The following is a 27,550-nucleotide window of genomic DNA, read 5'->3' on the forward strand; positions in this document are numbered from 1 at the left end:
GAAGTTTAGGGACAAATAGCAAGTTGATGGTAGGGCAAAGGTCATTGAAGTCATAGATCTCAGCCAGGTTTTTCCGTCTATCAATTAAATAGATTTTCCTGTATTATTATGACTTTTCGTCTTAAGAAAAAAATACAACTTTCCTACTTATTTATTATTAATCCTGATTTTCTTTGGCTCAAATTGCATCTTTTTTTTCCTGAAGAATTACAGTTTTGTTTTGGAGAAATTCTTTTTTTATTGTTATTTTAAGATTTCACTCATATGCTTCTCTTTGCCAAATACCTGACATTTTTGAATTTGTAGTTTTCTTATCTTTAAAAAGAAAAAAAAGTGACAAATGTGCAGTATTTTTATAGTTTATGTCAGGCAGTGTCGGGGGAGGGGGGGGGGGGCTGAGGCTCGCATTTGATTTGCATCAGTGAGAAGGAGGAGGGGTAGAGAGAGGATGCAGAGAGAGAGAGAGAGAGAGAGAGACAGAGAGTGAGAGAGATGACGATGAGGAGGAGGGTGTCGCGTCGCCGCGGCTTCGCCTCCAGGAATCCGGGAGTAGAGCACACGCACACGGCCACGATGCGCTGAGCTTGCGGCGGTGTGACTTGTCGAGAGTCGCTGAGGAGCAAAAACAAAAAGCAAAAAAAAACAACAACAACAAAAAACTGAGCAAAAAACAAGACGATTCAAAGGCAAGCAAGTTGCAAATCTCAGAGGAGATGAACACCAACGATGCCAAGGAGTATCTGGCACGGCGGGAGATACCTCAACTATTTGAGGTGAGCTATGAAGGCAGGCATGCATGCGCGCGTGCACGGAGATGACGCTGCGATATCTTGCGTTTCCAAAAGTGGACAAATTATTGATTCATGGACTGCTCGAAGTGAAATGCATCCATCAAGACGTCTTGCTGCATGCTTCCATATTTGCTAAATTGACAATGCCATTTAAGTGTGATGCATGTTGGACCCAGTGTTCCTCACGAAAAGTACAGTACATTCCCTTCTTACGCACTCAATATTCAGTCATTTCTTTTTAACTTTATTGTTATGTAAAGGAGCCTTACATGAACCTAGACCTGATTTTATTAGTTTACAAGCAAACAGCACAACAGTATAGGTAATTAACATATAGTATTTAATAATAATCATAATATACAGCATCATGCTATTGCATTGCTTGTAAAAAAAATACCTGTCATTTTTTTCATAATTGTTGTATTTTTCTTTTCAGTGTTGCTTGCCTCAATACTCCTTTTTTCTTTATGTGTGTAATCTCACTATCGCTATTGTCCTAAAATTCATAGAATTGCCCTTTTTCGAGTACAATTTGACTTTTATCTCGCAATGTTATGACTTTTTCTATTTAAAAAAATGTAGTCTTGTAACATTACAAGTTTTTTTGTTTTTTTAATCATTGTATATTGCTTTTAATTTTTGCCCTAATACTCCTTTATTCTTTCTCTTTTTAAGATCGTAATCATGTTATTCTCCTAAAATTTAGACAATCTAGATTTGTTTTAGGAGTAATGTTGCAACTTTAGTCTCGTAATGTTTTTTCATAATTGTCGTATTTTTCTTTTCAGTGTTTCTTGACTCACTACGCCTCTGTCCTTTAGGCATGTAAGATCATAATTTTTTTAAAAGTAAAATTTCAACTTTTCGCACTTTATCCCTGTAACATAAGGATTGTTTTTTTAAAAAAAATTAAAATTTCATCTTTTCAATGTTAAAACAAGCTGTATATTTTTTTGCATGATGATAAAATTTTTGTCTTGTAACTTTCTTCATAATTGTTTTTTTTTTTAGAGTGGCTTTCTATTTATCTTTTCATTTTCATATGTTTTAGACGAAAAAGTCATAATTCCTATACCGAAGAATTATGAGACTACAGTCCTAATTTTACAAATTTTTGCTTGTGGAAATATTTCATTCTTGTAATGTTACCATTTTTGTCCTGAATGTAGTATTTTTTTTATTTCAGGTAACCCTAAAACTCCTTTACGCTTTGATTTGTCTAGAAAAAAAAAACAATTACTAAGATCTTTTTTTTTTTGACGTAAAACTAAAACCTCTGCCTCATAGTTTTACAAATTTCTGCTCATAAAAATACTTGTTCTCGTGGACATGCAACTTCACTCTCACAACATGATTTAAGTTTTAAGCGTAGCCCCGACACTCCTTAGGGATATTTTCAGCAGAAAAGCAAGAGGAAGAGCAACTGTATATGCACCATAAATGTAATAATGAAATGTATTCATACTCCTGGAGGCATACAGTGAATGGGCTCATGCTCTTAATTAGTCTTCACTTATGAGCAATCATCTAATAAAAGTGAGCAATCACAGACATTTTATTGCTTACAATCAGCTGTAGTTTAAGTGCCCTGATAATGACGCTACAAAATAGATGTTTTCTATAATTGGAGGAACTCTATTACGCCTCTTGAGCCCGACTCTCCATCTTTACCTTCAGAGCCTGCTGACGGGTCTGATGTACCACCGGCCCGATGACCCTGTGGACTACCTGGAGGGCTGCCTGAAAAAAGTGCGGGAGCTGGGCGGGCCGGACATGGTGCGGTGGGACACGTTTGTGGGCCAGGAGAAGAAGCCGCTGCCGCCTCTCAACGGCGGCCAGTCGCGCCGCTCGCTCTTCAGAAACGGTGGGTGGAACTCGGCTGTCGTGTCATCATTCTGCTAAAATTACCTAGAATCACAGATTAATTTGATCAGTGATTCTCAAAAGTGTGGAACGAGTACCACAAGTGGTACGCGGGCTCCCTCTGGTGGCATGCGAAAGAATGACTGCTTAAGTACAGTTCAGTTGTATTTCACCTTTTGGGTAAAATACAAGAAAGAACCGTTTGTTTTTAAACTTTTATTTGTATTCAACTTTTGTTAGCAATACATTATATCAAAACAATTGAGTTATGATGTTTTTTTTTTTTTCTGTATTTAAGTGCAGTGTTAATTTGTGCATAATGTTACAGTTCCTTACAATTATGGAATGCTTGCCTCTCAGGATTTACATGACAGGAAAAGGGGTCTCTGAGCACAAACGCATCAGTGTCAATGCGGGTCTCGAATCATTCACGTATTCAAATTGATAAGTAGAAAAAGGAAGGACAAATCTCTTTTAGACAAAACATGAGTGTAAATGCTTGACTTTCTGCATTCGCAGACTGGGAAGAAGAAATTTTAAGCACAAAGGTGTTCGTGTGAATGCTCAGAGACAAGCATGGACAGTAATAATAACTAGAATAAGAAGACAAATCTATTTGTTCGACTCAAAGATGACAGCGTGAAAGCGAAAATGTAAATCACCGTATTGGTTTACTTAGTATGCGGACAGAATCTCTCATCCTGAGCTGTGGCGTTGATATTTGCTCAGTACCTTCTGGAATTCCCTGGTTAGGATGCACTACGAAGTCTACCACAAGATTTTGGTAAAGTTTGTTGAGATTAGGGAGCGAAAGAGATTTTTATTGCGTTCCAGTCTGGAGCCCATCTGTGCTGTGATTTAATCCCCCCCCCCAGAAAAGTGCCAGAGGCTATAAATCACAACGGCAGACAGCAACACGCTCAGAGATGACGCTGTAGTCCTCCCAGAGCCAACGCAACCATCGATCATTATTATGCAGTCGCACCTTCAGATAAAAGTTTTATTCATTCCGTGGCCTTGTTTCTAACTCAAAACACTTCTTCATCTCAAATCATATTTCCCAATTGAAATGAATGGAAAATAGCACTCTATAATATTGTCCTGAATGAAAACATCAAACATAATTGAATAGAATTCAACAGTTTGTGCATCATGATTTAATGCTTCAATTCAATTCATTTCATTGTGCTGTTCCTTCTGGTGTGCCCATCTTGGCCACTGGGAGGCAATATAATGCAGTCATACAAACACAAACAAAGAATAGTCACCACGACTCTCAATGACTCAATAAGATGCAATAATATTAGTCATTTTTCACAGAGGATAAAGAATATATGCCTGTGAATATTGTGGTAACGTGTCGCTCCATCATTTGTGTTCAAATACTTGAAGGGTTTTAACACTGTGACTATGGATGCTAATCGCTGGCCTGAGGTGATATGATGGCATTTTCCATTAAGTGTTAGCATTAAGTTAGCGAGGGCATTCCTAAGGTAAAGTTGCTTGGTTGTTTGCTTGCAAGTTTGCACTCGCAAGTCAAAGCTAAAAATCGGCTGAACAACGGCTCGTATCCTGCATGTTCCTATTGTTGCAAAGTCACGACCCACTTTTATAAAAGTTGAGAATGTTTTTGTTTTTTTTAATAATCTGAAAACACATGTACAGTATGTTATATTTTGAACGTCATTTCAAATGAATTTGACACACCGCCAAAAGCGTATTGCTAGCCCTGGCGCCCACTAGCCAGACACTGAGCTGCAGTGTATTTGTGTACGTTGTCAAGCGGTGACAAGAGCACAAGAGAGTAATATTTCTTGTCGCTTACCTTATATGTGGGAACTTGAAAACAAAAAAAATCTGAATATGAAGACATAGCAGATAGCTGTCCACGACCCACCCAAAATGGCTCCAGGACCCACTTTTGGGTCTCAGCCCACCAGTTGAGAATCCCTGCTGTACAGTATGTGATGAACATGTCATGTTTTATTATATTTTGGTGGAGCATTTGTTCATAGTTTTTGTTCATAGTTTAATTATTAACATGAACTGAAGCCTCGTTCATCAGTCTGCGTATTCCGGCTATGGCTCGAATGCAAAACATGGCAGGAATTTGCAATTCAAACACATTTCTTACTGTGTTTGTTTGTTTGTTTGTTTTGAAGAAGCAGACATACTGTATGTTCCTTTGTTGCAAAGCATTTGATCCAGTTAGCCATCCAATTCTAAAAACTACCTAGGGCAATTTTGGTGGCAATCTGGTACGACTCTTGGGAATGGCCCAAATCCCTAAAGAAAACCTCTGAACCAAAATGTCTGACTACCTGTGGATTTCCAAGCATAGGTTCCCTATTTTTGTGCATCCTGTCATTATTGAACATACGCGCCGGATTGAGTTTCATCCGGATGCATTGGTGTCAGCTGCTAATAAAAAGAAATTCACCGACTTCAATAGGGGCTTTGTAGCTCTGTGTTTGGACCCCAATAATTACAACTGGAAGAAGAGGACACATTTCTTTTCAGACACCGCATCAGTGTGAATGCTTGTCTCTCAGCAATCACAACCGAAAGAAGACGCTTTTAACGACATACGCATCAGTGCGAATATGATCCGCGTTAGGCCTACTAATAATAACTAGAAGAAGAAAAAGATGTTCTTCACGGACTGAACTACTGCCCTCAAAATCCATATCAAATCAGACCTTTGCTCTTTTAATCTGCTAATCACGCTCGCAATGTCATCGCAGATGTGATACTTAGCACGCACGTGTTGTTTTTTTGTGTGGTTGGCACCAGAGGTTTTACGTAGCGTGATGGACAGCTGAGTCACCCGGAGTGCATGATGACGACATTTACCCCGAAAGCACTTATGCTAATGCCTGTGTGCATGTGTGTGTGTGTGTGTGTGTGTGACAGTGATGCCCGACAGTCCAAATTTCCCCTACAGACGCTACGAACGCCTCCCTCCCATCAGCCAGTTCTCCATCGAGAGCGACTCGGACCTGTCGGAGACAGCCGAGCTCATCGAGGAGTACGAAGTGTTTGATCCGTCCAGGCCGCGGCCCAAAGTCATCCTCGTCATCGGTAAATGACAAACAGGCTCAGTGTTTGTAGATTTGTCCTCTACTCCTTCTTCGAGTTAGGATTTTCGGGTGGTTGTCATTTGCAATGGTTTTCAACTGCACTCAGATACTCGTTTAGCTAAATAAAGTAACCAAAATATTAGAATCCGCTCTATGATCAGGGGGGGGGGGGGGGGCGGGGGGGGGTCAACAGGAGGGAAGGGGTGTGCGGGGGGTTCGGGTCCCCCAAATGCTCAGGGCCCCGGAACAGTCTTGCCCGTTGCATTATAAATGTACACTACATACAACCCCCCAATTAGAACCAGAAGAAGAAGTAGTAGAAAACAAATCTGTCTTTTTAACACAACAACCAATCAATCTGAATTGTGAATTTGTCCCTCAGTATTGTTACCAAAACACGAAGAGGATATTTTGGAAGCGTTAGTCTCAATAGTAGTCTCTGTATTTACCGTACTTAATTATAATGACTAGAAGTCAATGACAAGTCAAACTACTTTTTCTTCAGACACAACAACAGCAGTCTGAATGGTTGTTTCATTATTCACACAGCGGGAATACCTTTTAAAACACAAAAACAGTGTTAGTGCTGGTCTCATCATTCACACAACAATAAGAAGACCTTTTAAAATGCAAAGGCATCAGTGCGAATGCTAGTCTCGGCATTTAATAATAACTAGAAGAAGGGGAAGACATTAGTGTTAATGCTTGTTTCATCATTCACACGAGAGATAACTTTTTTAAAGCACAAAATCATAAGTGTGAATGCTGGTCTGTCAGCAAATTACTTCATCATCGGGGTGGGACTCGATTAAAAAAATCAAATTCATTGTAGGCTTTGTAATTAATTCATGTCAATTTTTTCATTGGGTAGTTTTTGTTTTGCTTTTGTTTTTTAATGATATTTGCCTCGGAAGGCTATGCTACCCAGTCCCTCCATTTTGGTAGCCAAGCTTTGACGTGTGTAATCTGTCTACCAGGAAATCGTACACTGACAAAGGTTCTGCATTGTTTGGAACACAAAATGCGATTAAAATGCATACTTTTTTTTTAACTAACAATTTTTAATCATAACTAGAAGTGAAGTATAAGACAAATGTATTGTTAGACATCCGCATTAACGTGAAGGTTTGTCTCTCAGCATTACCGCAACAGGTAGAAGACATTTGATAAGCGCTAAACATAAGTGTGAATGCTAGTGCCTCGGCACTTAATATTAATAATAGTTAGAAGAAGAAGTGGAAGACAAATCTATTTTTAAGACATGGTGAATTCCTGTCTCTCAGCATCTGGAAAGATGATGTTTTCTGTCCAGTGTAAGCTGCTTCTTATTACTTCCGAGCCCTTCCAGGTATCTAAATGAATCTAAATGAATATTTAGTATTTACGTTGTGTAGAAGCTAAAAATAGCTTCTTGCGGCATGCCCCTCCCACCACCGTTCTCTTCTACTTGGCCATGCCTGGCTGCATGTCACTCACTGTGTTAGATGCTGGCCTAATCAGATTTCCCACATTAACCTATCTTTGTCGCTGGCTGCACGATAAAAGGAGGGGCACGCTTCTACACAATTTTAAACAACATATATGATCACCTGTATTTTCCAGCTACAAACCAATCAAACCTGATTTTGTGTCATAAGGAATCCATACTACCAGAAAATAAAAAGAAAGCCAGGATAGCCAGTAATGACAGTGGCGTCGCTAGGCTGAAGCCCCGCTAAAAACCTAGTAAGCCCCCCCAAAATTATTTGGTAGGATGTGTTTATGGCGAAGTTACCAATACCCCAATACAAGACCCCTTTTCATGTGTGGAAATGTTTCATCCGCACCCCAAACCCCACCTACTCACCCCCTCTCCCGTTGAGGCCACACCATACGTCAAAACCTACCGACGCCCCCGTTGTAATTTATTTAGTAACTCCACTGCAATGTAGGTTGTCATTTAAATTGTGGGAAAGACTTTATCATCGGTATCGATGCAGAAGCAACAAATCGCTATCGCGATGTATCATATTGGTGCAGTATAGACACGCAAAGGTCGAATATTGATGAGTTTCAACTAGAAGTGTGACAATATCTTGATACTGTGAAGCAATGCATCATTTTCTCTCATAGACCTTTTCTGTGACGAACAATATCAACACACAAGTATCAAATATTAAATGTATGCCTTTTGTGGCGTTACAGTTTTAAGGTTTCCTCCGTGCTTGTTTTTGCCATCAAAATTAAGTGTGAGCGAGAGAGAGTGAGATGCTTTTCAGAAAAATGTAGGAACTTCACACATACCTGTTCCATCAGCCCCCACGGCGTGCACAAACAGACACACACACAAACACACGTATACGCACACAGTCAGAAAATTACACACAAAACACACAGAACAGGCTTCAAACAAAGTCTGGGTGTCTCGTTGCAATACACCCACGCACACAATGTTTCACACTCAAACACACACACACACACACACACAGACTGAGCAATGCACCAACATTCTCCCTGTGCCCATAGGGGGCCCTGGCAGTGGCAAGGGAACGCAGTGCCTGAAGATCGCCGAGCGCTACGGCTTCCAGTACGTGTCGGTGGGCGAGCTGCTGCGAAAGAAGATGATCCACAACGCCACCAGCAACAGGAAATGGAGCCTGATCGCCAAGATCATCACCAACGGCGAGCTGGCGCCGCAGGTAGTCAAAGACAGACACAGGAGGAACACCATCGCGCATAACGAGACATTCATTAGCGGCGTCCGTGTCACGACGCGGGGAGCCGGACGCGTCTCATTAGCGTCAAGATAATGAGTCAGACTGGCTAGGGAAACGGTTCTTAGTTGGTTTTTGTACTTGAGTTTCAAATGTGCTTGTCTTACATGATTCGAGCGCATACTTTCACATGCTACCTGCGTTATTCTGCTCACCGTGACGCTGGCATTGACACAGGAGTTCAGAACATTCAGAGACTCCCATCTCCCATTAAATCCATAAATCTTTTAAAACATTTATTTTTCTCCATGTTTTGTATGAGTTTTTTTCCAAAGGCTGTTTTTAAAAAAAAAAAAAACTACAGATACAACATGCTTTTTTTTTTTTAAATCTTGCAGCAAGTTTTATTAGTGTGAGTGTGTTGGCATATCGACAACCTTCCTGAAGCTCAAAAACAAACAAAAAAACAAAAATGTAAAATAAATAAAATAAGAAACAAAAATACAATAAAAATAGCAACAACATATCGTCAACTGGGGGGGATTTTGGGAAGGGCTAACATTGTTTATGAGGGACTTGAGACCCATTTTAGGATCTGAGACACATACATTTGGAAATAACCACTAAATCCCAAAATATTTGGGGGGGGGGGGGGGGGGGGGCTATGACATGTTTTAGGGGGCTCCAGCCCCGCTAAAATAGGCCTAGTGACGCCACTGACCGAGCTCATCCAGAAAGAAGACGATACACCATATGTGAAGCAAAAACAAGACAGACAAAGATGGACAGGCTGAAAGGCAAGAACTTGAGCAGGAGACTGGTACTACATGCATCCCATTCCACCCTAAAACCCGGGAGTCTTCATATCCATACAGACTACTTGTGGCCACAAACACTTACGCAGCAGCAATTATGGGCTCGACCAGTACTGAAGATTGCGTTACTCACTCAATTTAATGACTCACTTTGAAATCTAGGCTTGTTTAGTTGAACACAAAGTTATTATTCTGTTGTACAAATGCCAACAGGCAGATACACAGGGTCATTAATTATAGCTTTTGGCATCTAGAGGAAGAGCATGTAATTGTTCTGCCTGTTGTTCTGTCACTGTATGTCATATGGCATAGATAGGTGAACAAAACTACATTATTTGTAATTTGCAAATCAGTGAAATAGGATAATTTCTCACAGTGGTTGGGAACCACACACCTCCAGAGGAACACTCACACTAAACACCACAAAACCACTTTAGACTTTCCTGACTGAAAACAATAAAAGACTTTTGCACAGTACCGTTTTCAGTATGACCCTGAATGTGATTTCGAGGTACAGTATAGAAATAAAAATCTTCTCTGTGTTGTGCGAGGTTGGTTGGGGGAGGCGGCTGCTGTCCACGCAGATGAAGCGCTGATGCGGCAGAGTGCGATGCCGAAAAAACACGAGACACTCCCGCCCACGTCGCGACTGTGCACTCTCACGATTAGTCCTCCGTAACTGCAGAGTTTGCATCCCTCCCCTCCTTTCCGGCCGCTCGCCAGATGGCCCGATGCGAAGCAGTCAAACAAACAGCAAAGTGGGTCAAGCTCGCAGCTTATTAGACGTGATCAAGTCACACGTGGCCGTCGGGCATCATATTTGCATCGGAGCAGATAAGACTATCCTTATTTGTTTCTCCTGCAATACCGTGTCGATACATTATAGTCAATTTTTTATCAGTTTTAACTCGGAGTGGGACAAAATATCAATATTTTGATGTATTGTTTCTCTCACAGTAAAATACTGTTACACAAACATCAATATTTGATCATGTTTAACAAAGGGTGAAACATAATATCAATATCTTGATGTATCGGATCGTTTTCTCTCGCGGCACTGTATTGATCCACAAATGTATTCATGTAATAATAATCAGTTTTTGATTCGTGGTGGGATGAATTATCGATATCGTGATGTATCGTTTTCTATCGCGGTACAGTATCGATACTCAGACATCAAATATCGGTCACTTAACTACAGGTGGGACAAAAATATCAGTATTGTGATGTATCTTTTTTTCACCATTTAGTATCGACACGTATATCAAATATCAATCAGTTTTAAATTGGGATGAGACAAAACATCAACATTGTGATTGATAATTTACTCTCACGGTACAATAACAATTGTGAATTACCGTCTGTAAATAATAGTGAAACTAGCTTATCATATCTTGAATCACACACTCCAAAATGTGAATGTTTGTTCTGTAAATAAGTGTCTTGATCATTGTGTGCTTATATTTCTTTGTTTCTTGCAAATTGTGAGGTGCCTAACTGATTTTAATTGTCACTGTGACAGTGACAATAAATTCTATTGTATTGTAAATATTGACATTTCAATGGTAAAACCCACTTGCATTGTGGACAAGGAGGGGCTTTCCTTCGGTGCCAGTTTTGAACAATTGTTTCCGCAATCTATGGAACTGGAGCATAAAGCATTCTCCATTCTGCTTTAGTTTATTTGGTCAAACGTTTGGTCAAACGTGACTCACATCCAAAAAGGGTGACCTGCATTGTTTTCTTGCTTGCTTGGACGGAGTCTGCCGGACTACTTAAAGGCTTGGAAAGCTCAGACCTCTAATGGAATCTCGATGAGATGGAAGCAGCGCTCGTGTGTGTGAATATGTGTGTGTATGTTCGTGTTCTGTTATTTTTAGAGCGGCGTACCGCTCGCATATCTGCTTTTGTTGACCTCCTCCTGCAGTCAGGAAGAAGTAAGTGACGCTAAACAATGCTGGCACTCGGTGGCCTGCAGTGAGGTAGGCCGCCGTCATGTTGCTGCACTCTAAAACAACGAGGGATGAATACAGAAATAAATCGTCCGGCAGTGTGCTGCTGTCATCATTTCTTTTAAGTCACGGCTCCATCCATCTATCCGTCCATTTTCTGAGCCGCTTATCCTCACAAGGGTCGCGGGAGTGCTGGACCCTATTCCATCTATCAACGGGCAGGAGGCGGGGTACACCCTGAACTGGTTGCCAGCCAATCGCAGGGAACATACAAACAAACAACCATTTGCACTCACATTCACACCTACTGGCAATTTAGAGTTGTCAATTAACCTACCATGCATGTCTTTGGGATGTGGGAGGAAACCGGAGTGCCCGGAGAAAAGCCACACAGGCACGGGGAGAACATGCAAACTCCACACAGGCGGGGCCGGGGATTGAAACCCGGTCCTCAGAACTGTGAGGCAGACACTCTAACCAGTCGTCCGCCGTGCCTAAGTCACGGCTCGTCATAATTAATATTTATGTGCTTTTTAACACAGTCAGCGAAAGACCGGATTTGTGACGCATTAGAATCACATGATTCAGCCCAGCGAATAAGCAAAAATGTGTTAATAATTTAAAGAAAAAACATAGAAAATAATACTAGCCCCTTCGAAGCAAAGTAGCTGAGTTCCTGTTTGTTTGTTTCTTGTTGATGTTGCTCCTCCTTTACAATAAGATGAAAAAAAAGCCAAAGAAAAAGCAAACCAGACAAACCATATTATGATGATGATCGCTGAACTGAGATCTTACACAACATTGTAAATGATGGCTGTTAAAACCCCAAGGTTTTGTGCAACTTTAGAAGCAGCTCAGAGCTGACAAGGTCTTGTGGCAGTATGCCACTGGTGTCAAACTCAAGGCCGGAGGGCCAAATCCGGCCCGCCACAATTTTATGTGGTCCGTGAAAGCTTCGACTTCATGTTTCTTGCTAAATTGCAAATCGTTTTCACTTTTAATAGCATTGATATTGCAGGCATTTTTTTGGTTACCAATTGATACCAATCATTACCAATTGAATAAGAGTTGAATATATTTTTTTACTGGCTTCTGATTTCAAAACTAGTTATCCATCTATTCGATGTACTGTAATTTCTTGTGTATAATGCACATTCCCCCCCCCCCCCCCCCCCCAAAAAAAGAATTGTCAAAAATCACTGGTACGCATTATACATAGGTATAGGAAAAATGAAAAAAACTTTCCCATTTTATAAATGTATGCCACCATCTAGAGGTTATGAGAAAGCGGTACACGTTCATTTCAATATGCCACTGCCACTTAGAGGTTATGAGAAAGGTGTACACTTTCATTCTAATATACCAGCGCCACCTCGAGGCTATGAAAAAGGTGTAGCCTACACTTTCATTCCAATATGACAGGGGTACGTATGGCTGCATAATATGTGCAGTTGTGCTCATAGGTTTACATACCTTGGCGGAATTTGTGAAATACTGTTTTTTTTTTTTAAATACGACTGATGAATGAACAACAACCATCATTAATTTCTTTATGGTTATGTTTTGTTTTATGATAATGCTTTTCTGAAATGCTTGACAGTTTCATTTGAATCCCATTAAAATAAAACTAAATGTGTTTCGCCTGGCCCTTCATGTTTTCTTTAAAGAATTGTACCCATCTTACAAATTCTCCCCGGGTAATCAAACATATGAGCACAAGTGTGTGTTTTCTCATTTACTAAATAAAAGTAGGGCTGTGAATTTCAAAAGAAGAGCAAGTAAATAAAAAGAAAGTATTACATGTTCAAATAAAGTGCTTACATTAAGAGTAATTATTTGAAAAAACTAACAAAATACAGATAATACTTCATGTTTTGATCATATGGTTTGAAGCAAAATCATGCATTGTAAAAATGCATTATACATAGGCAGAAGGGTTTTCCAGAATTGTGAGGTCAACTTTGGGGGTGCGTATTATAACGTAGGTGCGCATTATACACAAGAAATTACGGTATAATGTTATAATATTAGGTGATCATACGTTTAAATGGGTTCCCGGTCATAACGCAACACAAATGAGTATAACACCCCTTATTTATGATAAACATCATGCTGTGTAGAGACAATGGGATTATACGTTTTTTTGTTTGTTTGTTTTTGTTTTTGCAGGAGACCACCATCACTGAGATCAAGCAGAAGATCATGAAGATTCCCGACGCCAACGGCATCGTCATTGATGGCTTCCCGCGAGACGTTGGACAGGCCTTGTCCTTCGAGGACCAGGTAAGCATCAAATATCAAACACTTTTTATTTGGATGGGACAAAATGTATCGATATCGTGATTTTCCATATTGTTTTTTCTCACAGTACAGTATCAATACACAAGCATCAAATATTGATCAGTTTTAACTAGGAGCCATATGAGTATGTCAAATATCAATCTGTTTTAACCAACCTCAGAAAAAAATACCGCTATTGTGATTTATTGTTTTCTGTTATGATACAGTATCACTATATAAATGTCAAATATCGATTACCTTTTTACCTTCAAAAATCGATCCTATTTACCTATCAAAATTGAGATGTGTCCTTGCATCAATACGCAAGTGCCAAATATCGAGTAAATAAGTAAGCTTGTCCGTAGGATAAGATCAAAGCTGAGTCATGAATATCACACAAAAGATAAAAATGTTAGGCACCTCTAGGTAAGGTTATAAATGTGTAATACAGTACACAATGGGCAATAATGCTAGCTGCTAACAAGCTAACGGGGGCTCTTCATGCTTACTATGAAAAACTGAGTATTGTTTTTGTACTTGCTTACTTACAGTACTTACTTAGCTATTTACCAACTCAGCTCATTACTTAGTTTAGTTCGTTAGTTACCTCTGTCAAGTGTGAAATTTGAAGACCAAGAAGGAGGGTTTTCATCAGTTAGTTACTGTAACTAGTTAGTTACCTCACCCAAGAGCAAAACCGTGAGACGTTAGTTAGTTAGCCATGCGCCTCTAACCCAATGACTGTAAGATAGGCTCCAGCCGGAATCAAGACAAACACTACAGAAGAGATAGATAGATAGATTCATCCATCCATCCATCCATCGCTCGATCCATTGATCCATCCATCCATCCATCCATCGATCCATCCATCGATCCATCCATCGATCATGAAATCATTCCGTGTGTCAACTCCAAGCCTACACGCATGCAATCTGATATTGGTTTTGCTTTTTTGGGAGCCTCCTGGCTGAGATAAACAGTTGCTAGGAGACGTTTTTGTGTCCTTTCAGACCCCCGCTTCATGACAGTTGACTCCGCCACCGCCGCTTCTTGTCGACATTTACCCGAGCGTGCTGGTCGGTCGCTGTGCCCAATCAGCTCACCCTGATATCAAATAACGTCCTTTGCTCCTTTCCTTATGTACAGCCCGGAGAGAAACGTACTGTTCGTTAACTACAAATAACCTACAGTATATTTGTTCACCTATCTATGTTCACCTATCTCAACATAAAGTGACAAGTAGAACAATTAAATGCTGTTCCACTGCCAGAAGGTACAAATAACCACTGTTGCTATTCATATAACAGAATAATAGCTTTGTGTTCTACTAAGATCAGATTTCACACTGAGGAAGTGAATTTGTGAGTAAATAGACAGATAGATAGTTGGCGCATGCTGGTCCTGCGCCCTTTGCAGCAACAACAGTAGCCATTTTGGAACACCTCTTCCCCCCACTGAGACCACCAACCGCCACAATGACTCCCGACAGAGACCCTTTTAAGCTCCCAAAGGAGATGCGTTCTACCGCTACCTCCTGTGTCCAAGTCTATTTCATTTTCCTGGAATCCACCTGTGTGGATGTCATTTCACACACTTCTCTCAAACATAGTGCAACTCAAAATGGTATCGATTATGTATTCACATTAACAAGAGATGATGGGGTCAATTTAGGCTTGTTATTCCTTTGCAAAATATTCCTTGTTGTTATTGTTGAGTAATTATTTTCTTCCTTTTTTTTTTTTTAGAAATAATTAAATAGTTTACTGTATTTTCTCATTTATACTGTATATACTGGTATAGGTGTTATTTTGATTGTCATTTATATATTTTGTATAATGATTAATAAAATCATTCAAAACATTGCAATTAATTAGTAATGAGAATAAATCACAATTTTTTTATCTGTCATGTATTTATTTCTTAAACTATTAATTAATAAAGGAATTGAATGTATAAAAATAATAGGAATTATTAGAAATGTTTTATAGCCATTGTTTTACTTCTTTATGAATACAGAAAAACAAATGAATGAAACTAACATGTTTTTTTGTATTATTATTATTCAAGCCAATCCAATCTAATTCAACTTTACTTATAGAGAGCACTTTTAAAACAATACAGTTGACCAAAGTGCTGTACACAGCAATGAGGTTAAACACAACAAAGTATAATAAATATGTTAGAGGCATTTGGAATTAACTATTTTAAAAAGAATTGTTGTAACAATCCAAATATAATACAACAAAAAGGATAAAACAATAAATGTCAACATCTCAAACTGAAATGTCAGAGAGAAAAAGAGCTTTTTTCAGAAGACTAAATATATTTTGTATCTAAATATAGTTCTATTATGAATTAACAAAAATGTAAAGATTAAAATAATTGATATAATAATGAGAAGAAGAAAATATAATAATTGTACTGGTTTTTTTTCCCCCTTTCATTCATTTTTAAAGATGCAAAATACAAAATATTTTTTTTAATTTTTTTATTTCAATTTCCCACTTGTTGGCAACAAAGCTAGTGTTGTACTAACATTATTGCAAGGTACGGATGGTATGCTTTATGCTGGAATTTAGGGCATACGTGTGGTTGCCGTGAAGACTGTGACCTTGATGTCATTCAAATCCCTGTCCGGAAACAATAGGAAGTCTCGTATTTTTATATTATAGAATATTAATAGCGCGCATGAAATAAATGTCAGAATTGTCATCGGTGTTCCCTCTCTCCCGGCAGATCTGCACTCCCGACGTGGTGTTGTTCCTGGCGTGCACTAATCACCGCTTGAAGGAGCGCCTGCAGCGACGGGCCGAGCAGCAGGGTCGCCCCGACGACAACCCCAAGGCCATCGATCGGCGCCTAACGAATTTTAAGCAAAACACCATCCCCCTGGTCAAGTACTTCCAGGAGCGGGGCCTCATCGTCACGGTAACACACACTACACATGGTGTACATAGAAATGATGGCAAAATATATTCCCAAATGTACCTAATGTTGTGTGTATTGTATTTCGGTTAGGAGGTTAACCTGACTGAGGTTAAAACAACGTTTCTATTGAAATACTGTACAATATACATAAGATATTGAATGAATTATTGAATTACTTTTACGAACTGCAATTATTGTTACATGATTAGAAATAATGCTAGTATGTATTCATATAAAACAATTAAAATGTTAATCAACTTTTATGTTAATGATTTGTAAACAAACAAAACAACAAAAAATGAAATACCTGTCCATGTTAATTACTTAGGTAGGTTAGGTTTGTACATAAATAACATTATCATAGGTTTAATCATATTTAAAATTAATTTCAGTTAATCCTACAAAGTAGTAGTAGTAGATGTATAATGATTCATATTTTATTATCAACAAAATAATGTAATTATGTAATAATAATAAAAAACTGCCCCCCCCCCCCCCCAATCAAGTGTAAAATTACACAACCAATTAAATCTTTAGTTACTGTACATGCTCATTTCTAAAAATGTGTCTGGGAGCGAGCAATTCATAATTTTCAAAATAATTTGCATAATAACCACATCCACGTGAAGTTTTTCCGCCCATGACTTGGCAGCCAGGCGGGATCTGTTACTTTCAAGCCCTGGCCAGACTACTATGTCTGAAAAAAAACAAAATGCAAAATTTGTCGCTTTTAAAGACACAGTCTCTACATCACATAAATAAAGCTTTAAAAAATGTTAGTGAAATGGCCAAAAAGCAAGGCAGGCTTGACTGAGTGGAAGAAGTAAGTCACGTACTGTAGCTCCTCGGAACGTAAACGTGGCCGCTCACAACATTATGGAGTCACCAGAGGTCAGAGTCTACTTCAACGCTAATGGTTGTTAAACACGCCATCTCCACATAACATTCTCTTTTATATTATGCTGGGAGACGCCACACGTGTGTCTCTTTGATACTGTTGGATGGGTTAGCAACATTGATCAAATAGGCTTATCATCAAACATTTTTTATGTCAGTGGATTTCACTCACAAAAACTCTCTCTCCTCTCAGCTGGATGCAGATCGTGATGAAAACGAAGTGTTCTGTGACATCAGTGCGACTCTGGACAACAAGCTGTTCCCCTCGCAGGAGTCCGCTGCAGGTAACCTGAGAATGTATTATTAATTTAAAGGTCCCATGGCATGTTTTTTTTGTCCTTTTTTTGGGTTTTGGTTGGAAATGCCCTGGATGCCCTTTTAAGCTATTTTAGTTGTTCTCTTACATATTATTTACATATCTGGGTGGAGTTTGCATGTTCAGGGGGAGTTTCTCTGCGTACTCTGGCTTAATCCCACATTCAAAAACATGCTCGTTATCTTCATTGAAGACTAAATTGTCCATAGGTGTCAATGCTTGTTGTCTATGTGTCCTGCGTTTGGCCTGTGTGGCTAGTGTGTTGAAATCAAGTGTCCGTATTTTATACGTCACACCAGCCAGTAGCGCATCCGGCTCGGATGCTGCGTGCAATTTTGCACGATCTGTGCAAAAAAAGGCTGTAGCTCAGATGGTGTGTTCAAGTACCAGTGGATCTCGCTACAAACCTTGAGGGCGAAAATACTCACAACTACCCTCTCATTGAGGAAGTGGTCTCTGGAAGCAGAGCTGGCTCTGAAAAACTGCCTTGGAACAATAGTGGATTGCAAACAACAAGCCCAAGATTCAAATCAAAGGTTTTCTCAACCAGGAGACGATAAAAACGGTGTGTGCAGAAGGATCACAAGAGTCCAGCTCAGGGAGTCAAAGGAGCAGCACAGAAGGAAGTTGGAGGAAACGCTGCATAACAACAGCATGAAGGCACGGGATGGAATGAAGACCATAACTGGCTGCAGTTCCACCACTGAGGGAAATGTGGGAACAGCAAACTAGTTGAACCATCAATCCATCCATCCATTTCTGAGCCGCTTCTCCTCACTCGGGTCGCGGGCTTGCTGGAGCCTATCCCAGCTATCATCGGGCAGGAGGCGGGGTACACCCTGAACTGGTTGCCAGCCAATCGCAGGGCACATACAAACAAACAAACAACCATTCACACTCACAGTCACACCTACGGGCAATTTAGAGTCTCCAATTAATGCATGTTTTTGGGATGTGGGAGGAAACCGGAGTGCCCGGAGAAAACCCACGCAGGCACGGGGAGAACATGCAAACTCCACACAGTCGGGGCCGGGGATGGAACCCGGGTCCTCAGAACTGTGAGGCTGACGCTCTCACCAGTCGGCCGCCGTGCCGCCACTAGTTGAACCATTTTTTCAATAAGTTCACTAGAAGCTCATTCACACCTCTCAATATTGCATCCTTCCCCTTCTGCCCACGAGTCAACATTCGCTATCATATCACAGATGATGAAGACCATGGAACGGCTGCTGCTTTAGCACCTGAGACCGCAGATCCTCCACGTCCTTGGCCCTCTGCGGTTTGCATATCAGTATAAGGCAGGAATGTAATGTCTTACTTGGATAGGGGTGTGAGGATTAAGTTTTTGGACTTTTCCAGTCCATTCAGCACCATCCGGCCTCTGCTACTCAGGGACGAAGTGGGAGGAATGGGTGTTGGTTCACACCTTCGGGGCATGGATTACTCACTATCTGATTGGTAGACCTCAATAGAGACTGCAGTTCAGACTCTGTGGTCAGCAGCAAAGGAGCACCTCAGGTGAATGTGCGCTCTCCAGTCTTGTTCACTTTGTACTTGTTGGACTTTCACAACAACTCAGAGACAGACCACACTGGAATTATGGCTTTTACTTTATTTCTGTATTTAAAGAAAAAAAAAACACATGGATGAGATGTTTAATATTTTTCATATTTTCAAGATTTTTGAGATACTATGGATAATATTTATTGCCTGCTTTGCCTTGTGTTGTTTTCATTGTGGAGACTACTGGAGCAGTGAATTTACCTTGTAGATGAATGAAGTCTCTATCTCTCGAGCTATCTATTATCTGTTATTACATCTGAAGTGTGATGAGTTTATTTATTCTAGGAAGGTGAGATAAAAGTGAAAAAAAAAATCTCCCACTCGCTCCCTGATTACGGCGCATGTCGGCATGGCAACCGACATGCAGCGCTAGCTAAGCTTTGTGAGAAACGCACAATCATCAACATCAGGTAGTGCGCTACTTACCGTTGGTCGCGTAAGGCACCGTCAACAATGCTTTTCACCACATGTTCTCTTTGAAGGGTTCCATGTTGCCTTACAAATATATCCCGTTATTTGACAGGAAAGTGGTGAATGTACAATTACAGCAGTGGTTAAAGATGGCGTGCAGACCTACGCCAAGGCCCGAATAGTCTTCATTCCTCACAAAAACTGAGGAAATGTAAAAAGAAATGCTGCAAGTGGAGACATTAGCAACGATGAGCACTATAATTAGCATCATGATATGCTCCACAATGTTATGTGCGTCCATTGATCCACCTGCATTTATCCATGATAGCAGCTTTTAGTTGTTTACAACTGCACTTAAGATTGAGAACTATTTTACTATACAACATTTGTTTTTGATTATTCCAAAAATGAGTGTGTACAAATAACCCCTGACAGACACCACACAGCATCTGCAGTTGAGTAAGTAAACTAACTTTCCTTCGTCTAAAAATCTCTGCATGAACAGAAAAATAAAGATTTGAGGATTCCAAATTCTTGACTCACGCGTCTCCTGAACAAAATCTGGAATAGCGGCAGCGTGCCAATGATGAGGAAGAGGACGAGGGGGAGGAGATGTGTCATCCGAGTGGAAACGACGGCTCTGATGTTGTGACGTCGGGGATGGGAAATGTCAACGGGTCCTAGCAGATGGAGGAAGAGAAGTTGTCAACAGATTCCAGTACAATCGATTCACAGCATCGCCTCAAAGCACCCACCGTAGCGTCTTGATATCATCGATAGGCCGCATATTTGCTTGGTGTATGGCATAGCGTTGTAAACATCGAAGACAAAAAGTAGCGGCAGTGGCCGGACTGAATCGGTTTCCAAATACAGCGTTTATCCGCCGACATATGATGGAAGTCCCTAACAAAACCTGGCACTCTTGAATGAAAATGAACTTTCGTTCGAAAACTGTTCTTTGACGCCAGAATGAACGCGTTCTCAATTATGTTCATCAGGCAGAAATGAAACAAGATCAGTTCACGTTCGCAAAAAAATATGAGCTAGTTCATGGACTTTCGTTCATTGAACGCGTTCATGTCTAACTGAGTGTAAGCGTGTCAAATAGGACAAAGTATTATGAAATCGGCTGCATTTCTACACAGAATTTGAAATAAAATTTTAATCTTTAAATGAATTGTAATTTTGCGTTCTTATTTATCAAGCGTTTTGTCACTAACTGCTACTTGCAGTTCTTTGGACATTTGGTTTGTATTCGTGATGACATGACGCTGACATGTGTGGCCACCAAAGCAAATGCCTGTGTTTTTCTTGCTTTCCTGCTCACGTGTCGTATTTTAAAAGCGTTTTTACATAATGCATGCATCGCTAAAAAATGCTAAGAAATGCTAAGAGACGCAAGCTGCTGTCTGTCGAGTCGAACCCACTTTTTTTAATGAGTGGAAGAAGAATGCCATCGGGAAGTGTTATTTAAGGCCCATTTCCCCTACACACTTTTTTTCATGTCACAGTTGCCTTGGTGGTTTTATGCCCACTCTGTGAATGTTTGTATCGAAGGGGGAGACTTTTGTCACATAAAAATATTATATTTGTCGCCCACAGGTCCAAGTGAGCTGGATCCCAATCTGCTGCCTGTATGCAACATGGTCGACTTTGCTGGAAAGAACGATGAGGTAAAGAAGAGTAAGATGTGTTCATCATCAACATCAACGACAATTTCATTTTCAGTAGACCGAGCATACGCATGTTCGTAACCATCAAACACAGTTTCGTCTTTGATGTACTTAAAATGCGTTTTTGGAAACATCAATGACAATTTGGTCTTTAATGTGCCTAACGAAATCTCCAGGTAAATTGTCTTCAATTAACCTGATGCAGAACTTAACATACATTTTCATAAAGCTCAAACCCTTTGCTTAGAGTCTTTGCCGTACATAACAGAGCAGTTTTCGAAGAGTACGATATTTTCATCAACATCAAAGTTTCCAATGAACCGAGCATACGGTGTTTGTAAATTTTGTCTATTTAGTCTTCAATGAACCTCACGTCCGTTTTCGTGAAGACAATTTTGTTTTCGATTAACTGAGCATACTGTACGTGTCATTAAAAGACAATTTAGTCTTCCATTGACTTAGCATATGTGTGTTTGTAAACATCAAAGACAATTCAGAATATTCAATGAACATTACGTGCGTGTTTCTGTAAATAACGAAGACATCTTTAAAAATGTTCAGTGAAGCTTAAAACGAAGACATCTTTAAAAATGTTCAATGAAGCTTAAAACGAAGACATCTTTAAAAATGTTCAATGAAGCTTAAATCAGCCTTCAGTCTTGTTGTAGCCGCACAGCAGCTGTCCAATGTGCAGTCATTCTGTAACACAGCATTGCCTCATAGTCCTCATCAGATTGTCCGAAGCCGCACAAACAATTTACAGCAGTTGTTAAATAAACAATTAAATCCACATTAGAAAAAAAAACAAAAAAAAACGATTAGCATGGCAATGTTTTCACGCTCACTTTTCACACACTTACTTTTTTTCCTGCGTTCGTCGTGGGAGGTGAGATGAAACACGGAGGCGATGTTTGTCTTGCAGGCACTCTTTAAGATTTAGAAGAAAACCAAAGTAAAGTCGGTAACGCGAGTAAAAATAATCACTCGTTTAAATCTGTTATTTATCACAGTTGTAAGCCTTTAAAAGCACTTCAATTGCATTTTGGATCAAGCATTCTCTTACTTTGAATGTCCCACCATCTGTTTCCAGAGGTGGCAGAAGTACTGATACTTGTGTAAAAATTAAAAAAAAAAAGACTGGAAAAGTGGAAGTACTGATTCAACTCCATAAGTAAAAATATAAAAAACTCTAGTCTCCGAAATGTACTTAACTAAGTACAAAAGCCTAAAATATTTTTGTCAGTTATATACAATACCTGTTTGGATAACACAATGAAAACAAACTTTTCTTCACACTAGTTTTTAAGAAAAAAATATTCTTGAACTTGCATAGTGCTTCTACGAAGAAGGAGAAACAATCACTTTACCACTTTTTTATTTACGTCTTTTTATGTCCAGTCGTCATTCTCGTGGGTTCAAAAAAATTAGCAAGCCTGTTTTCACAAACGAGTAGAAAGTACAGATCTTTATATTTTCAAATTTCGATAAATACCATTCTATAATATTGTACTTAATAAAAACACATTGACATAATTAAATGATTAAACAGTTCAAATTTAAGAATTAAAACATTTTTACCACATTTTTTTTTTGTTGCTTCAATTCAATTGACATTGTGCTGCTCCTTCTTGTGTGCGCGCTTCGGCCACCTAGGGAGCAGAAGAATAGACATACGGATTTACACGAAGGGGACGATCACAGTCGTTCAGCGAACCACATTAATATTTCATTTTATATCAAGGCACTGCTGTACTCATGTGAAATACAGAAACCTGATATAGAAACCTTCAGTACTACTTCATTACCTCCCACCACCTTTTGTGACCCTGGCACAAGTTTCTTGTGCTTACTCTGTAAGTGTATTTATTTATGTGTTTGTATCTTGAGGATGAAGAGGAGGAAGAGCTCAGATACACCGAAGGAAGCGAAGAGAGTGAGTCGATGATGAGGATTTGAAAATATGCACCTCCATCACCGCCTTCGCTTACTGTCTCGCGTTTATCATACGATCTCTCGCTCACTGTGCGTATGCGCGTGTGTGTGCACATTTATGTTTGCGTCAACGTTGATTGTGTAATCGTCGAGGGGGGGTTGGCCAATTAGGCCTTGATGTTTATCTTGTCAGCTAGCTATGGCTATGCTAATGTCATGCCGCAGTACAATAACGACGCTAGCGTACGTGTTTCTATTCTCAAAGACAACTGACAGTCTTCAATGCATCTAAGGTATGTTTTGGTATAACATCATACAAAATCTCAACTATTAAAAAAAAACACACAAAAAAAAAATACTTTTTGTAAACAAACAAAATTGAGTCTTCACTGAACCGAACATGACGTACATTTCAAACTTATTAGAATCAAATTGTCAAAGAGAGATTAGTCAATGAACTCCAAAATCAAGAGCATTTTGTATCTTCAATTAACTTGATACGTTTTCTTAAACATCAGAGAGAATTTAGTCTTCAATGACATTAGCACACATTCAATGAATGTAAACAAAGAAAATGTTTAACCTAAGGTGCATGTTTTCATAAATATCTAACACAATTTATGTAAACAAAGACAATTAACGTTTTTGTCAACACGTTCACTAAACCTAATGTACACACCTAGCGTACGTTTTTGTCAACAACAAAAATCCAGTCTTTAATTATCCTACATACGTTTTTGTAAAGAAGACAATTTAGTCCCATTGAACATAAAAATCAAGGAAAACGTTGACTTCAGTTTATGAAGACTTTAAGTCGCATGTTTCATAAACTCAACTCTCAACATCAAAGACAATTTAGTCTTCAGTGGACCTAATGTGCGTGCTTTCATAAACATCAACTTTAGACTCTTCAGTGAAGCTAGCGTATATGTTGTCGTAAACAAAAACAATTCCGTAAATATCAAAGGAAATGTAGCGTTTCAATGTACCGATCTTAAGCATCAAAGACAATTCATGTAACCATCTGGGTCCACTGTAACTCTGTATCTGAATATACCTGCACACTGTGTGTGTCTGTGTGTTTGCTTGCATGTGTCTCCATGCTAAAATAAACCCTGCTCTTATTTCTTCTGACAGGTTTCTGCACACAGCTGAAGAAGCCTCAGGTCATCTTTTTAATGGGTACGCGCGCACACACGCACGCACGCACGCACAGCGTTATGTAGCGTAGCTCATTAGTCAAGAGCTGAATTCAAACACGAGGCAACAGTACAGGCTGCTCGCATTGGTCCACATACATTTCAGCCTGCATGTTTGACTTTGACAGGCCGGGTAAGGAGATGGATTAGTGGGGGGGTTAGGGTTCATAAATTAATTCAGGAATAATACACCAAAATCACCCCACTCGTCCCTACTCCCTAGCATGAATAGATAAATACATAGATAGATACACATTTAACAAATTAATGAAGATAAGTTAAATTTTGGGTGAATTGGTCGTTTAATTGAAAAAAAAATTATTACAATTTAAAAAAGGACTTTAAATAGTAGATAAATACATAGAAATGATCATTCATTTGTTTATTTACTAAATGAAATAAAACTAATAAATACAATTAAAACAGAATTACACTAACATGAGTTAACACCAATAATTATATAAATCAAAAATAGAAAATAAAAATGCAATTAGAAAATTTATAAAAAATTTAAGAAAAATAAATGACAATTATAGACATTGAAACTTAAATAAAACTACAATTAAAAATAATCAAGAAACTAACAATGAGTTTTAATAATAATACAAAATGAAAATTACAATTCAAAATAATGTGAAAAAAATACTAATAGATTAAAAATAATACAAAAAAATAGATAAAATCTAAATAAAATTACAATTAAAGCTAAACACAGTGTGTGCCTAAACAAAGGAAAAAATAAATAAAATAGAATTACAAATATTGTGAAATACATAAATCATTAAAATAAATGAACAACAATAAATTACTAAATCAGTTAATAATTAAGTAAAATCAAAAAATGTTTTGCAATATAGTACTAAATGAATGAAAATATTAAACAGGCAATACAACTTAAATTAGATTACAATTGTACTTTTACTGCATGATTCAATTACAATTCAAAATAATGTAAAATCATGCATAGCTGAATAACAAAAATACAGTAGTAGTAATAAAAACAATACAATACATAAATAAATGAATTACGATCATTACAAAATTTAAATAAAAATACAACCATGATCGAACAATTTGAGACATTAATAATAATAATAAATAATACTAATAACAACAATAATCACATTGCAATTTTAAAAAATAATGGTTAAAAAAATGAAATTACAATTCAAAAAATGTTAAATAATAAATACGCAAGAACCCAAAAAGTAAAATACAGTAATATATAAAAAAAAAACATTTTACAACAATACTTATGTATAGATAAACAAATTGGACAAACTAGAAACACTTAGTATTTGAATGGTGTTGGCAAAACAAACTAAATTGAGTGGACAATATTGGTTCCAGACGGATCATACTTGTAGTCTGCTGGATTTCGACGTAAACATCCTGTGCGCACTAATGAGAAGAATTCAGGAAGGTTTAAGCTGTGACTTTGCGCCGGTCTGCCAGCACCGCCATCGTCATGGCAACCCATCAAATCCACCCGGACACGACCGTCTCCGGTGATTCGTTAAGAGAGAAAAAAAATCCAATCCGCCTGTGGATGGCTTATTGGATGGAGTGGAAGTAGTGTGGCGATAATGACATCATGTTTGTCCACAACCCGTACAGTTGACATTATTGTAACGATAATGATCATAAGATAACTTGATCCTGAGATGCAGACAGGGAAAGGAAATGAATTGGCAGACACACACACGCACACAATTCACATTAGGTACATTGCAAGTGAATGGTTGTTTGTTTATATGTGCCCTGGGATTGGTTGCCAACCAGTTCAGGGTGTACCCCGCCTCCTGACCGATGATAGCTGGGATAGGCTCCAACACTCCCGCGACCCTGATGAGGATAAGCGGCTCAGATAATGGATGGATGGATGAATAGTTCGCTGTTATTGTAAATGCAGTACGGTGGTGCCTTAAGATATGAGCTTATGTTGTTCCGTGACCACGCTCAGAACATTTGTATCTCAAATCATCTTTCCCCACTGAAATTAATAGAAATGCCACTAATCCGTTCCAGCTAGACTTTACACCGACCTGATCGGGCTGATCGGTATCGGCCGATATTTAGCATTTTATGCTGATCGGCTTTAATGTCATAATTCACCAATCCGATTAATAACATCATCGATCGGTTACACAAGACATTTACTCTGCGTCGCCATCTTGCACAGTATATTTGAATCCAAAAGGTAGTTTATTTTTAACCTTATCCCGTGTCTCTTGACGTAGTACTGTTAATATCTGACGGCCAATAAAGTTATTTAAAAAAAAAAAAAAAAACATGTCGGCTGTGTGCGACAGACAACACGTAATGCCCGCCAGACTACAAGACAAATTTGGTCTTTCACGATTGCACTATGTCAGACTGCTGCAATAAAATCTTGTATTCCCGTATCACCGCATCCAGATTTTTCCGATCATTGGGCTTTATCTTGTCAACTCAAATGGGACCGGATACACTTGTTACCGTGGCGACAACAACAAGAGTGGATCGCGCAGACTGTATAATAAGAACAAAATGGGGGAAAACGTGTGCTGGTGGTCACCGGTGCTCAGGAGAGGACGTTCGTTTAAGGCTTGCTTGAGGTATGTTCACGTACTTTTAATACGATACACTCGCAAGCAGGCAACAAAAACGTTATGTAGCCTAGAAAGCTCGTGGTAGCACAAATGGTTGTATGTAAACATGCCGCCGTTCTGTCGAATCATGCTCTAAAGTTTCGGTGTCTGTGAAATAATTTAATTAAAAATAAAGTAATTTAATTACAGTAAGTTAGCACCCATTATTTCTGTCATGTAATGTTGGTTTGACCTGACTGATTAGAATACACGATCTGACTGGAGCAGTGATTTCCAAACTTTATGGAGCCAAAGAACATATTTTACAATTGAAAAAATCTCACGGCACACCGACAAGCGAAAATGTCACAAAAAGTGGATACATTAATTTCTGTATTTACTTCCTGCCATGTAATAGAAGACCATTCATTTGTTCTGTCTGTCACTATGCCTCACTGGCATAAATAAAGGAGAAAAGATACATTATTTATTGTAAATATATTTTTTTTGAGCAATTAAGTAAACAAGTATATACAGTAAATGAACAGGTCATTTAAATAGACACATTGCTCCATCTTGTGATCGGA

At 38.9% G+C, this 27,550-nt stretch overlaps 1 protein-coding gene across 3 annotated transcripts in view; it reads left to right on the plus strand.

Annotated features, from left to right (window-relative positions):
• The first annotated feature begins 441 nt into the window (after positions 1 to 441).
• ak5 (adenylate kinase 5) overlaps positions 442 to 27,550 on the plus strand; it is a 32,265-nt gene continuing 5,156 nt past the window's right edge. For all 3 annotated transcript variants that reach the window (XM_061694159.1, XM_061694160.1, XM_061694161.1), the window contains exons 1-10: positions 442 to 773; positions 2,469 to 2,655; positions 5,568 to 5,735; positions 8,240 to 8,412; positions 13,364 to 13,477; positions 16,211 to 16,402; positions 17,493 to 17,583; positions 21,192 to 21,262; positions 23,150 to 23,195; positions 24,332 to 24,376. In XM_061694159.1, the coding sequence (XP_061550143.1) occupies positions 714 to 773; positions 2,469 to 2,655; positions 5,568 to 5,735; positions 8,240 to 8,412; positions 13,364 to 13,477; positions 16,211 to 16,402; positions 17,493 to 17,583; positions 21,192 to 21,262; positions 23,150 to 23,195; positions 24,332 to 24,376 (1,147 nt within the window). In that variant the 5' untranslated portion in view covers positions 442 to 713. The remainder of the gene's footprint in view (positions 774 to 2,468; positions 2,656 to 5,567; positions 5,736 to 8,239; positions 8,413 to 13,363; positions 13,478 to 16,210; positions 16,403 to 17,492; positions 17,584 to 21,191; positions 21,263 to 23,149; positions 23,196 to 24,331; positions 24,377 to 27,550) is intronic.

This window comes from Phycodurus eques, chromosome 13 (assembly GCF_024500275.1).
Source record: "Phycodurus eques isolate BA_2022a chromosome 13, UOR_Pequ_1.1, whole genome shotgun sequence".
Taxonomy (NCBI): Eukaryota; Metazoa; Chordata; class Actinopteri; order Syngnathiformes; family Syngnathidae; genus Phycodurus; species Phycodurus eques.